Source organism: Zonotrichia leucophrys, chromosome 3 (genome assembly GCF_028769735.1).
Source record: "Zonotrichia leucophrys gambelii isolate GWCS_2022_RI chromosome 3, RI_Zleu_2.0, whole genome shotgun sequence".
In the NCBI taxonomy this organism is placed as follows: Eukaryota; Metazoa; Chordata; class Aves; order Passeriformes; family Passerellidae; genus Zonotrichia; species Zonotrichia leucophrys.
The window spans coordinates 78,185,621-78,200,014 of NC_088172.1; the positions used below are offsets into that span (position 1 = coordinate 78,185,621).

General features: G+C 44.4%; 1 protein-coding gene across 2 annotated transcripts in view; it reads right to left on the reverse strand.

Annotated features, from left to right (window-relative positions):
• The window catches only part of LOC135445832 (uncharacterized), a 60,333-nt gene that overhangs the window by 16,162 nt on the left and 29,777 nt on the right, over positions 1-14,394 (reverse strand). Inside the window, exon 4 of one of the 2 annotated variants that reach the window (XM_064708925.1) lies at positions 398-451. The exons of the other annotated variant lie outside the window; for it this stretch is intronic. Within the exon in view, the coding sequence (XP_064564995.1) occupies positions 398-451 (54 nt within the window). The remainder of the gene's footprint in view (positions 1-397; positions 452-14,394) is intronic. 2 annotated transcript variants of the gene reach the window in all.

A 14,394-nucleotide genomic window follows, 5' to 3' on the forward strand; every position in this document is an offset into this window, starting at 1 on the left:
TCCCATATCCCACCTGGTTCTGCAAATATTAGTGCATCATGCAGGTACATCCCTTTTCTCCTCTCACCCCTACCAAACACTACTTGGTCAAGAAGGATCCAGATGACCAGACAGCTATGCTGTATGAGCTCACAGCACAGGATGTAGACTTTAACACCAAGGAAGCTTTGAAACCATGGTCTCCAAAATGGAAAAGACAATGTATTATTAGCCTTGTCAGCACCTAGCCTAAATTGCAACTACATGCTATACTCCATGCTGGCAACTTTTGTTATGCAGCTGATCAAGCCACAAGAAATCTCCAGAAATCATCTTCTGGACACAGATATTCAGTGAGAACCACCACATTAGTGTATGTGGAAAGATGAAGGAACTGCACCAGAAAAGGGCAACTTACACGAATTTTAATTACTCTAGTCTTCGCTCCACAATTCTTCTTGAGCAGCATCTTCTGAAAGAGAAGTAGAATCCAGGGATTAGTAGAAATAGCATGAATGAACAGAAAGAGGGATATTGTAAGGAGTCCCTTTCAATCAACACTTCATTAAAACAAGATGGATGGATGGATGGTTAAGTGGGATATGAAAGATTAAGAATTACCAAAGGTGGCCAGCAAGTAAATCAGCCTAATCTGAGACTGTCTCACACAGCCTGCATAGAGTGCTCTGGCCTAGGCTTTGAAAGAACATACAAGAAATTTCACAAGGAAAAAGACAGAACAACTGCCTGAAAGGAAATTTCTTCTTAATTTCCATCAATTAGTGGTTAAACTTTGCCCTGAAGCAGGTGAATTTATCTACCTTTAAAAAGGAAAATATGGTCTATTTAATGTAAATGTGGATGTTCCCATTATTAAACAGATATTTTCATTATGCTTATTTATTTACAATAAAAAAAAAAGCAAAAAGCACCTGCCTGCAGTTCTAAATCTCCTTGCCATATACTGCAAGAGTCATTAAAGTTGTCATAACATGAACCACACAACTTAGCAAACAGGATATACTTGAACCAGCAATTATTCTGGGAAATTACAGAAAAAAACAGCTGAGTTGAAGTTCTATCCCAGTTTTGAGGCAGTGTTTTGAAAGCTGGCAAGTGAATAAAATCATTCTTTCCCCTCAAAAAATTGTCACAAAACAACTCCCAAGTGGAAAAACAAGGCTTCAAGAGAACAGTTCTTTCATTTAAAAAAAATATTTTAACTGTATTTTTCATCCTGAAATACCTGGTGAGGGAAGCATGTCAGGAAGAATCTTCTCCATCAGCTTTTGAAAGAAATAAAAGATTTTCCTTGCTTCTGTTTTTAACAATTCTCCGGTTGGAAAGCTGTGTGAAGTATGGGAAAGCACTCCCCACAGCCACATGCTTTTACAAAGCAACTGAAGTGTTTTTCAGATGAAGCTCTTAAAGGCTGTAGAAAGACATCCCACCATTTTACCAACATGTGTGGGAAATAGTGAGACCTTTATATTTTCTCTCTTTTTGTTTGTTTGTTATCCTTCTGCTTTCTCTAGCACAAAGCAAGATAAAAAGCAACACAGTACAGGGAGTCTTGGAAACTCAAAAAGCTTAAAAAATCCAAAACATACAAACAACCTCCAAAAAATTCAGAAGAAAAAGCACCACCCCAAAACTGAAGTCAGTGCTTAGGTGAAAGTATTTATTATTTTTCCAGTAGAAAGTACTGCTGGGAGGTGGGAAGTATTTCCATTCCTCCACCACCCTCTGTCACTCTACATCCCATAAGCACGTCTTTGCAGTTCCAATCCACACTACTGCCCAGAACTTGGAGAGGGAGTTAGAGATCCACCCAGCATTTCTAAGCACATCAGCCTCTTTGATCTAAAATCCAGAACTTGGCACACACACGCCCCACTTTGAAACTTTCACATGAATAGTTTGGGGCTCAAGGACAGTGTATTTTATTATCCAAGCATGCATGGGGGGAAAAGGGAGGTGCAAGGATTTTGAGTTTTTCCTGTTAATCCTTTAGCAGGTGAATCCTACTGCTGTCTCCATTATTCAAAGGACTCAACAGCAGCCATGCCTGACTGCTCTGGTCCCAGGTCTGACCTGGCAGCACAGCTCCAAGGTTTTTAACCCAAAAGGACCCAACAGCTTTTTGCACAAACCAGGCAGAAGACAGAGGGAACTGTTGAACTGAACTAGCCCAGCCCACAGCTGTCCAACTAAACAAGTAATCCTGGGAATTCATATAAAATATTACAGGACTCAGCTCCCAGGCAGGCTGCAAGGCACTATGGTAAGGCTGTGAGGTTTCTTTCTTCTGCCTTTCTTAAGGCTCTCTTCCTTAAGAGAAGGAAGGAGACCTTGGTGGGGCTGACAAAACCCAGGATGCAAGGAAGGAAAAAAGTGAGGAGCTGTGAGGTCTTGCAAAGTTTTGGTCTCTCCTTCAGTTTTTCTTCCAGGTGATGTGAAATGTTGGCTGGGGGATAAGGAAGGGTAGGCTAGATAGCTCAAGTCACAGGTGGGATAAAACGTGCAAGACAAAGTCAGATTGAGCAATGACAATTAGAATAAGGACTCAGGATTTTGAGCCCCATCCTTTAGGGGAAGAATGCTGTTAGAGCAGAACACACCCTGTTGTATCTCATATGACTACAAGCTTTTTGACTTTGAGCGAGACTCTCAGGTTCCCAAGGCTACTGTAAAGCTGAGCTTTATAGTGGTACTTGGCTGAAATGCCAGGATGAAGTGAGGCTGTGACACAAAACTCTACATTGCCTCAGTAGCACCACTGAATCCTCTGCTGGAAGGGGAAAAACAGAGCTCTGCTGGCCAAGGAGCAACTAAAACACCTTCCAGTACAGTCCAGTGGGATGAAATGCCTAGCATGGTCACACCCACAGTTTCCCCAATGACTTCAGCTGGGTGCAACAATAGACTTCATTTCCCAACTAAAATCAGAGGCAGCAAGATATTTACCCATCCTGGCCTTATATTAAAACATACAGGGAGGACCAGCAGAGACGGAAATTACAAGATGACACCAAAGAGTGAATGAAAGGTTTGAGTTAGCCTGTAGGTAGATGGGACAACCAGCCAGACTCTTCCAAGAGAAATTCAAGTGTTCAGCTGTATCCCAAGCCCTACTCTTCTGGCAGAAAAAAGAAGTATTCTTTTAGTGATGTTGTTGTGATAAGCTTTAATTATACAAGAATCTTACCACTAGTTACGCTACTGCTGCGGTTTGTAAAGGTCTCATTGTGCAGCAAGAGCAGGACACCCTACATCATTTTTGTTCCTCTTGTGTTTCCTCTTTGTTCCTGCGCTCCTCTTGATGGACTAAGTAGAAAAATAAAAACATGACATCCCCTCATCCACAGGCTGTTAAACTGGAGCATAAACCTCAGCATCTGAAGCTCCCTGGAGCTCTCTTATTTCCACTTAGACTGCAAGCAGAGCAATACCACTTCTGCTGCACTCTCACAGCTTCCAGATCCTACATCATAGTAAAATCTGAAACAAAGAGCTAGAGAGAGCAAGCCAGCCACATGATCCTGCAGATGAGAATGAATACAGGGAAGGCAAGTTATCAAATGTTATTCTATTTAATCAAATTGCTTCCACCTCACTTGCAACCACACACTTTCTGCACCCCGCACACCAGAGCCATGCTCTAGAAAAAGTAAGTCAAGCCATCTTTGAATGGTTTTCCATCCCTCAGCCTTCCCTCTTCTTGCCAAACCTGAGCGCAGACTTTCGGACGGGGAAGCTAAAATGCAGTGCTGCCTAGCAACAGCCAGGGACTTTCCATGGCAGCCTCTCCTCATCCTCCCTCTGGAGACCTCCACATCACAAGCCAACCACGAGGTGCAGCAACTCATTAACTCCTATTTACACAGATACAAGGCAGAGCTGAAATAACATTCATTTGGCTACATGACTTGCAGTAGCCTAAAGCAGGGGAAACAGCCTATAAGAAAGGTGACATATTCCATTTAGTAACCCTGGGTTCATTCCTAACTACTACACCAATGTGAAAGTGCAGTTTTATTTCCTCAAGCTATTTTCTGGGAGTTATGACAATGAGCAGAGCAGAGATTTGTCAAAGGTCACGGAGGATATTAGTAGCAGAGCTGAGAATAAAACCATAGGGTATGGTTTCCAAAACTTTCTTCCACCTGCAGAAAATGAAATGGAAGAAAAGGAGACAGTGTCCCTATTTCAATTAAAAAGTCCTTCCTGCAAGTCTCTGACAAAACTGCTACTATCAGAGCTGAAAACTACAGCTTTGGAACACTATTATTTGCATGAAGGGAAGTTTATTTTGCTATCTACTGTGACTTCTACGAAAAGGAGGAAATGACATGACTAAGGAAATGCTAAAGCCTTTTTGAGGACACAAGTGCTATGTCTAGCTCTAAAAGCAAAGCTAAATTGAAACACTTCAGGGTTAACCCTCCAGAAAGCAGCAGAATCAGCTCAGCCCAAGAACCTGCCCACTGATCTCACCTCCTGCTCATAACCCAGAGACTCTCTCAGTCCTGAGCCTGGATTCAAAAGAAAGTTGCAGGGACTGGAAATAACAGAATCCCATATTCACCGAATGAAATGTAATGAACCCCTGATCTGCCACACTATGCAAAATATTTTACATTAATAGATATCAATAAACACTTTTCATCTTACATCTGCTTTTTATATACACAATTCTGGTTTTAGAATAGTTTCATTTTCACTACCTCCACAAGACAAAACAACTCTTTTGTTCATTAGTGTTGCAGAGAGGTGTAAATTGCTATTATTTATTTTATTATCTGGCCACAGTTTTAAACATAGGGGCCTGTCCAGAGCTGGATGCAGTTCAATTACTACTGGTTTTCTCAGACTAGTTTAGTCTATTTCAAGCAAAAGTGCACAGGAACTCTCAATTTCTCAACATAACTCATCATTGAATGACACACTTCATCAAATGCTACATACTGATATAGAATCAGCTTGTTCCAATATAAGAATGCTGCAGGGATTTTCACTTGCTTAATGAAAGAGATTTCAAAGTTTAAAAAAAAAAAATCTGTATTCAGTAACTGTGCGTTAATTTGACTCAAAGATCAGACATTCCAAAGAATATCAAAGCAGGCCAGAAGCTTGCCTTTCTTTAGTTTTGCTAATGACCCTCCACAGGACAAGTGCACTTTAAAGGTATGGACATTCCTGTTTTTTGTTGACATCTCGAGGCTCTTGACAAGATACAAAGTTTAAACAGTCCAAATTTTCAGAAGAAGCCTCCTCAGCTCCATAACCCCTGTTTTACTTCTAGGCTGTTAACCCTACCAGCCAGCTTCCCAGTTGTCCAGAGTCTTCCAGGAACAAGAAGGCAGACCAAGCTTAAATGTCTAGCACAGAAATAGAGAAACAGACCAATTATGTTGCTTGCTGTGTTTTCTTTGTTCAAACAACCAAACAAAAAAAGAACTGAAAGAAGAAACAGTACAGTGTGAGGAGAAATTGCACTCTAAGCCACAGCAGAGGGCTGATGAAAAGGGAAAAACCATGGCCAGTGATGCAATGAGCACAGAGAAAATTGCCTCACAGCAAGGCAGGGAGGCAGCTCCATGGCCCATTAAGCAGAGGACTGAAGGGGCCTCAGTAAGACAACCTTGGGACAGCCAGGTGAAGTGGATGCTGGCGCAGAGGCAATGCTTATGTGCGAGCTCCAGTCCAACACCAATCCCACTATACCCAGTCAGCCAGCCAGGGAAGCACAGCCCTACGGCCCTCCTGCCCTGGGAAGGCATTTCAGAGCAAAGAGCTTGCCCCATTCCTTTCCTGGCAGCCCTGAGAGCCAGCTTTGGGCCAGCAGGAACAGCTCTCCCCTGCTGCTGCAAGCCCATTCCCTATCCCAGCACTGCTGGGACGGGAGAGCAGCAGAGGTTAAGGCAGGGCAGGGCGCAGCTGCAGTGCAGTGGGCACAGGTCAGGGTGCTGCACAAAGCGGCCATTGTGCTGCACTCTGTGCCTGTGGGCTCCTGCTTCAGCGGGTCCCACCTCCGTCCCACCACGTGGCACCGGGGGCACACAGCCGCTTCCCAGTGGGGTGGGCACACGCTGATGACTATGATGAACAGCAATCCAGCAATGTGGAAACCCAAGGCACAGAGCACTTTGACCCTCATTCATGGAGAAAGTTTCCTAAACTCCAGAATAGACTAGAATCCACAGAAGTGTGAAATAGATTATAGAGAGTAGTGTAGATGGATCAATTAGGTGGGAAATTTAGGTTTTGGGATTTTTAGTATGTAGTGATTGGAAGCAAGATGGAGGGCACAGGGTGCCATCCTGGGCTTCTTCCTCGTGCTGCTTCTTCTTCCTTCTTCATGGGTTTGAGTGGCATTTTGTAACTGGGTGGAAAAGTCCACATTGCAAGCTATAGGGGATCAGTTATTGAGTTAAAAAGGGAAATAATCAAGGTGTCAATTCTTAATTGGATGGCTTAGCTTTAAAAGACCTTGTAACAATAGATTGTTGGCCGTTTTTGCAGTGCTTTTCCAGTGCACTGAGCCTTGTGTGGACAGCACACAAAACTCTAGATAAGATAACAGTAAACAAGAACCTGAAGACCAAGAAGATCCAGTGTGTCTCTCTTTCCTGACACAAGACCACACCAGGAGGGTCTCCCCTGGCAGGGGAGCCCCCTGGGAGGGCCCAGCCAGAGTCCCAGAAGTCAGGGAATGGGTAACAGGTACCCTGGCACAGCAAGGCCCTTCCTAGAGCACAGGCTGAGTTAAAACAGGGGGAGCAGCTACCCCCAAAGGCAGCGCTTACACAGGCCAGATGTGAAAGCTCAGCACAGCCCCAGGTCAGCAGCAAGGCTGAGGCTTTCAGTGCTTTCCCAACACACCTTCAGGCTCAAACATCACAGCCCCATGCCCACTGCTTTAGAGAAATCCTCCACCAGGAGAGCAGTGCTCCGTGCCCACGTGGCAGGGCACGAAGGAGCAAGGCCATGGCTCCTGTCCTCTGGCCAACACAGTGATGAGTCTTCTACAAGGAGCACAGCCAGGTCTGCTGTCCCAATAAGTTTAGGAGAATAACAGGCAAAAAAAGCCTAAGGCTACTTTGTAGGTTGATTTTGGACTGGGTTTTTTAATTCCTTGGCACTGAGAAGTGTTGCTAGGACATGAGCATCATCTCTTAGTCCTGCAGTGCAAAAACTGTACAGAAAAAACAGTAAGTCACAGGCTCCTCCTTACTGCTTTTAAACTGAATCAACTCCAGCTGACACCAACTCCCATCCAGGCTCAGGCTCCCAGGCAGACAAACCAGAGGGCCAAGCTTTCCCAGCAGGCACCTGAGGGGACTCTGCATTTGCATCACTGGGGATGCCCTGTGCCAGGAGATCACCCACTGTCTGGGCCCAGGGGTGCAAAGCCACTACACAGTGCATCCATGTCCCAGACACACACACAAGCTCCCTGCCCAGCCCCAGAAGCTGCATAGCAGCAGGAAAGCTGTAGTTCAGCCATAGCTTTAAATTACAATTATCATTAGCCACAGTCTCCAGACTTCTCCACCAGAAGTTAAACAGCCACACGGCATTTTGAAATACAGGCCAACTCAAATGGTTTGGCCAACAATCCCCTCCTACAAAAACAAACCCCGCACCCAAACACTGTGCTGATAGTGTGGAACATCCTGAAAAGCCTCTTAATTCTTTTGAAAGTTATTTCTAGTTAAATATTCAGTTGAATTAATCATTCATGCTTTTTTTGCCACATTTATCCTCAGTCCATCTGAGGCTCCTTCAAAGCATCAACACTTGTTGAGTCTCTTAACACTGTCATAAAGAGCTCCCATCTCCACCTAGATGGGAGTTGCAGTTGTCCAGGCAGCACCTCTGTCAGCAAGGGCCAAAAATCCACAGCCTCCAAATAGTGCAAACACTGACAGCTTAGTGCATCTGGACAAGGCATCAGAAGAAGTGCTGATTATTAAGTGATCTTTAAGAACAATTCAAATTAAAAAAAAAAAAAAAAGCCAAGCAAGGCCTTACAAATAAAGATGTACTGCAAGGACTTGCACTCAGCAAACAGTGGACCATGAAAACCAAAACAAAGTAATTCCTGTGGTCACCAAAATCCTTTCCAACATGTTTATCATTGATCACCTCATTTTGTGCACTACTGGGAAGGGCTCAGCTATCACTGCTGAAGAGAAATGGGTGAGAGCCTTTAGCAAATACCAGCTGGCAGAACAGCAAGTCAGTCTCACCAGTAATTGCTCCCTAAATAAGCACAGCCCAGTTGCACCACAGTCCCAGAAAGGTGACCTGCAAGTGACCACTGCAGAGTGGCACCAGGCTCCTGGCCTGGTCACTGCCTGCTGCAGAAGAGAGTCAGCTGAAGTCTGGCCAGCAAGATCTGCCACCTGGCAGAACTGAATTCCCACTATTTCCAAGGCCCAGAAAACAGATAAAATTATTCAAATTAACAGGCTGCTTTTTGAAGTTTTCCCTGCATATCACACTGGAACTACAGCTAACACAAACACAGCTACCTACTCACACAGTTGTGGTCTAAGCAAACAGACTGGCTGCCTGTCTGCAGGTGACTCTGCCTTTCTACTGCTCCTCTGACTTCTTCGTGGCACACAGTTTCCAGATATAGTCTGGACCTGTACAGAAGCCCTGTCCCTTTAGGAACAGATAGAACAGGCTGTATTTGCCCTGGCACTTTTACCACTAGCCCTTTGACTGGAATTTGGGGATGGAGGAAGTGAACACTCTCCATGGAGCATCTCTGGCTTAGCAGCCGCTTTCCCTGCTGGTCTGGCAGAGTCTTGAGTCTGCTGATCTGCAGGGTACATCAGATGGTTCATCTATTCACTCCATGCCAACCCCAAATCCCACACTGAGTTTTCTTTGAGGCCTGGAAAAAACCCAAAGCTCCATTTGTGCAGGAAATAGACCTGACCAAAAACTCCAGCACCTGTGGAGTAACAAAAATGTAAAGAAAGGGCAGGATTCATTAATTCCCTATCACTCATCTGCACAAGCCAAAGCTACCAAAGTTCAAATGTCAGGCTTGCCCCTCCTGCTCACTGGAGTCTGAGAAAGGAGGAGGGGTGCAAAGGGACTGCGGGGTCTGGTTTCACAGCTGGCAGGCATGGTAGCAGCTCCTGAGAAAAAGCTTTCAAAGCTTCTAATTCAGGGCGGCCAATGTGACTGTTTCCTCCCTTCCTTCCTGGCCTTGGCTCCAAAGCTGTCCACAGGGAATGTCCAGTCTAGTCTAACATATCATCTGATGTCTCTATAGTTTATCTCACTTCTGACTGAGGCCTTGGCTCGGACATGACTCCAAAGCCCTCCCTCCCCACAGACTTTTCAGACAGAGCTAAGCAGAAAGGACATTGCCTCCTGCAGCTTTATCCCATTCCCCTCAGCCCTGCTGCTGCAGCACATGGAAGATGGCAGTGCTGAGGGCTTGAAACAAGCAGCACCAGACTCTTCCACTTTTGCTGTTGAAATGCTGTCTCCAAGTGCCCCAAGAAGGGGCTAAGACATCAGCACAAGTCAGGCAATACAGTAAACACAGCTCCCCTTTTTAGCAGGGAGATACAGAGAGCTCTGAAAAATCACACAGCTGTATACCCTGGGAAAGAAGAAAAATACTAAAATAACTGAAAGGTACCAACTCTTGTCAGCTGTAACACTACAGGGACATGGAGAGGAAGAGAACCCACATATAGCTGCTCAAAACCCAGAGGGCACCGAGATAAAAGTGTGTGCCTTTACTCTATCCTTGGGTAACTAAAAAAACTACAAGATACTCCAAATGCTCTGTGCATGCTACAGGGCCTCTTGCACACCAGCCACAAAGTGAGCAGCCAGGCTTACAGAACACCAGATTTCCAGAAGAGACTGCATGCTCACACAGGTTTGCCACATGAAAGGATATATGTGTGTGTGGATGGCAAAAGGAAAAAAGTAGGCTAAAACAACCAGCTCAGAATGGTTTCAATTCTAGATTTTTAAGCCATTTTCTTCCTGGTTTTGACACAACTAGAACATTTAGATGTTCATATGTTCATTTATGTTTAAAAGGAAAAATTCTTGGACTTAAATGCTTGTTTGTCAGTCCAAAACCCTGCCCCAAAGTTAGCACAAGGAACTTCTCAGGAGGTATAAAGCCCACACAAAATCCACCTAATCCACCACAGAAAATATCCAGTGGAATTTAGTGGGTTTTCTTTGAGGACAACCTGGAATATATGTACCTTTTCAAGAGATTTTTAGCCAGAGGATTTGTCTTAGTGGAGCTTCTCAAAAATAGGGCAGCATGAGATATAGTCATTGCACTAAATGAAGAAAGGATTTGTCAGTAGCCTGGATCTTCACAACAGGAACCTCAAAAGGTGGCTCTGAATTGCCTCCCACGCTCTCCCGCTGAGTGCAGAGGACATTACCCTGTGGGAACCCTTGCCTTGGGTTCATCTGGTGCTGCTGGGAGCACTCACAAGTGGAACTTCAAGCAGAAAATACAAGGTCACATCTTCAAATGAGAACTTGAATTCATGGACAGCAGGGAAACTTTGAAAAAGCCAAATGCAGACCGACTATATAAACAGCTTTGGAAAGCCAAAACAAGCCTGTCTTACAGAAGCAAACATCCCAAGCCAAGGGGTTTGCTCAGGCTCTGAACACAGGGCAACAGAGTTCCTCCTCTTCTCCTTGCAAGACACACACATGTATCATATCTGCACTGTTCTGCAAAATATTTGAGCATATTCTCCTTTCACATGACTATGCCTGTTGGGGAAATCCCATGTGTCTGCATGAGCACATGAAAATAAAAGATACTAAATTAGAAATCAGACACCAGAAGATGATTAACAAACCTGAGACACCATTTTTGCCTACAAACAGACATCCATGTAGCAGGAGTAGTACAACACTGATCACCACAGAGAGAAATGATGGTGCAACCCAACTGTTCCCACATTCCCCACCCAATCTCCTCCTCATCCCCCTGCTCCTGTTCCCCACTGAACCTCACTTAGACACTAGTGACAAGGGAACATGCTGAAGCAGCTAGGCAGCTAATAGGATAAAGGCCTCTTACTCCAGGGAGCTAATCCATTTATGCAGAACATGACTAATGAGTGCACTTGGAGACTGCTCTCCCATGGCCACATGCAGCAGGGCCTGCCCACACGTGCCTTGCAGCACGACACTGCACAGCACACGGGGTCTTGCTCAGTGGTGCTTGGGTGTTGAAACTCAGAACTCGTGATGGGCTTGACCTACCAGCTGTGAAAGGGCTGGCCTAGGCCTGTACCCATGTGAACAGCTTGCAAATATTCCAGAGGAGCCAGTATCTCCTGCCTGGTGCACTGTCCTTCCTCTTAAGGAGGCATATGTTTCCCTTCAGCGCTGCTGATGAGCACTTGCAGATCCTGATACCATTCTGCATCCTTTTGTTCACATCCTCACAGTGCACATAGCTTGAGATGGTGTAAAGCTGGTCCAGGGAACCATCTCCAGGGCAAGAAACAATACAACCAATTCAGCAATCAGTGTTTCTCCCTGGACACTCCAATGAGGTGAGTGAGCATCAGTTTCTCTACTTGTCCACAGGTACCAGCACAGGATACATGTTACTGTGACAACGTTTTGAAACTCCCCTATGTGAGGGGAGTGAGGCACCATCGGAGCTGGAAGCAGATCATTGCCCTTCCAAACAGGTGTTAGCAGAGCACAGCAACCCTCAGAGCTGTGCATCAAATATTTGTTGGAGAACTGCTGCCCTCAAGCATGCCACTCCATTGTCTGCATCAAGATCTACTTTCCAAATATTTAGAAATGAACCATCAACTCAATAGCTTCCAAGATCATATCAGAGCCTGTGTAACATGTGTCATTGTTCATAACACATGCATCAGTTTTAATGCACAAATCATATCAGTGTTTCCTCCTTTCAGCTCAGGATTTTGGTCCATCTCACACTTCCAAAACAGTCATGCCCTAGGACCAAGAGGGCTCCTTCACTCACAGACTGCAGAAAGGTGAAGAACAGATTAACACATGAAAAAGTGACCAGAATGTCTCAAGGCCAAGTTCATTAGGATCCTCTGCAGAGAAAAGTTGGTAACAAAAGCAAAAGCTTACATCCATTTATATGAATAGTTTTGAGAGTGTTTGAATGATTTGGATGCTTGCATCTGGAAAGCAAATGAACCAGTGCCTCAGCTCAGTCCAGAGTTTTATACAGTGGACTGAGCAACTCAGGCAAGTCTCACAGTTGCAGCAGTACTTACAGCTGCTTTCTACCTCTAACCCTAGCAGCAGCCCCGTCATAAGATAGCAATCTGGCTTTTTTCAGCTTCTTGTGGTTTTACTGTTTCACTCAGCCTTAGAGAGTCCATGGGCTGCCTAGCACAACTGCCCATGGTAAGAGTCTGCAAAATGCAAGCAGGACAAACTAGCACAGCAAAAATGCCTTGCACACTTCTTGTAGCAGCCAGGCTTGGATAGAACATTGGTGTACCATGAAAGAAAAGAGATAAGAATGCTAGAATAGTGGCACTATAAGTCTTTCTGCTTAGAAAATATTTTCTAAGAGCACTACTTCCAGTGCTCATAATTGCACTCAGCCCACTAACAATAATTTGAAACTAATAGGGTTGGTTATGTCATTCAGAGGAAAACAAGAAATCATATTAAGCTGAAAATTAGTTAAGAGCTTGACTGGAAAGCACACCAAATTCAGTACCACAATGAAAATAAACAAAACATTAACTCGCTGTGCTATTTCCACAGAGCTCTGAGCAAAGCACTGCAACTTAAAGACTCACTTTAAAGCATGATCAATATAGTCTTATCATCCGCTCAGGTACACCATGTTCTTGTGTGAGGTCTGCCTGTCTTTCTGGCACATACAGCAAACAGTAGCAGTAACAAACTTTCCTGAACAAACTCAGGGCATTCCTTGACCTATGGTGGTTCTCCCAGCTGCAAACCACATCACCTGGAACATAACAAGGAATAGGTTTACTGAAGTGAGAAAAATCAGACATCTGACTAGCTCTATTTTAAAGATAATTCTACCTGTATTAGGAATTACACAGATGCACTAGATTTGAAATTTGGAAACTGATTTTTTAACAACTGTTTCTTGTTTCTTAATCATAACATGCCCGCATACCATCACAATAGAGCCTATAGGATTGTTTGATGAACCTCTGAAGTCATAGGCACGATAGGGAGTTTCTAAAGCCTCCACAGGTAGACAAATTTTTGTTTATGTTGTCAAAAAGAGCATGCTTACAGTAAGACTGCAAAAGTAACTTGCAAAGCATTTGAGGGCTTTATCCTTTGTACAGCAGATCAACCTGTTTTTTTCCATAATCAAACATGTGAAGGTGAAATTATAGCTTGCAAGCCTATGCCAGAATTTTAAAGCACAAGCATGTTTTTGAATTAAAAATACAGCCTTTCTTAGTATAGACATGACCACAGACTTCATTTACATTAAGTTCCTAACACCCTTGACAAAGCTCAGTTTTACGGATTCATTCCTATGAAAACTGCTTTGCATAAGCAGTTAAAGTCCAGCAGGAAACTAAAAAGGTTGTTTGCAATGAGGAAAACCAGCAAGTTCCATAGGGTTTCTCTTAAGTGTCTTCAGTTGTGTTTTATTTTGAATTTACCTGTAGCCCCAGGACACCTATGTTTTTGAAGTCTTTAATTTAGAAAAAAGCATGGTTACATGTTTTTTTGGCTTGAAGAAGAGGGTTTGTCTGTCCCTTAATGGTCAGCATTTCTTCAATACAAATTGCAGCTCAATGAGAAGTGTATCTGGGCTCCCACCTCTGGAAAAGGGCAGGGAGTTTTACAAGGGAATCTGCTCTGGCTTAACTCAGTCTCCATCTACATGAGAAGTAGATGCCTCTATTGAGTGCCTCCCCCTGTGAGATGAGCTGTGGACCAATGCCCAAAACTGCCATTGACATCAACAGGCTGAAAGAAAGCACGAGCAGAGCCCAGCAGTGCGGTTCTCATGTGAGCCAACAATGGAGAGGTTATTCAGAGCTAAGGCAGAAAATCAGAGCTAAACCCCAGCCCACGCCAAGGACAGCTGTGCTGTTGACAGCCAGGCTGGCTATTCTACCACTCCAAAGATTGTCTCATACAGCATTTCCTAGAGTGTTTACTCTAGTCACGGGCTTGGCCTTAAAAGCTCAGCCAGCTTCTGCCTATTGAGCAGTAATGGCTGCTGCACTTTCAAGACTCAGACATGCTCTGGACAAGCTCTCCGTGCATGGTGACAAACTGGAGCACAAACACCCAGTATTAATAGTTAATCAGCACCATCACATGATTGCCCTGTTCCTGTTGTTACCACTCATAGTACCACCCCCGTCCTTCCTTCCC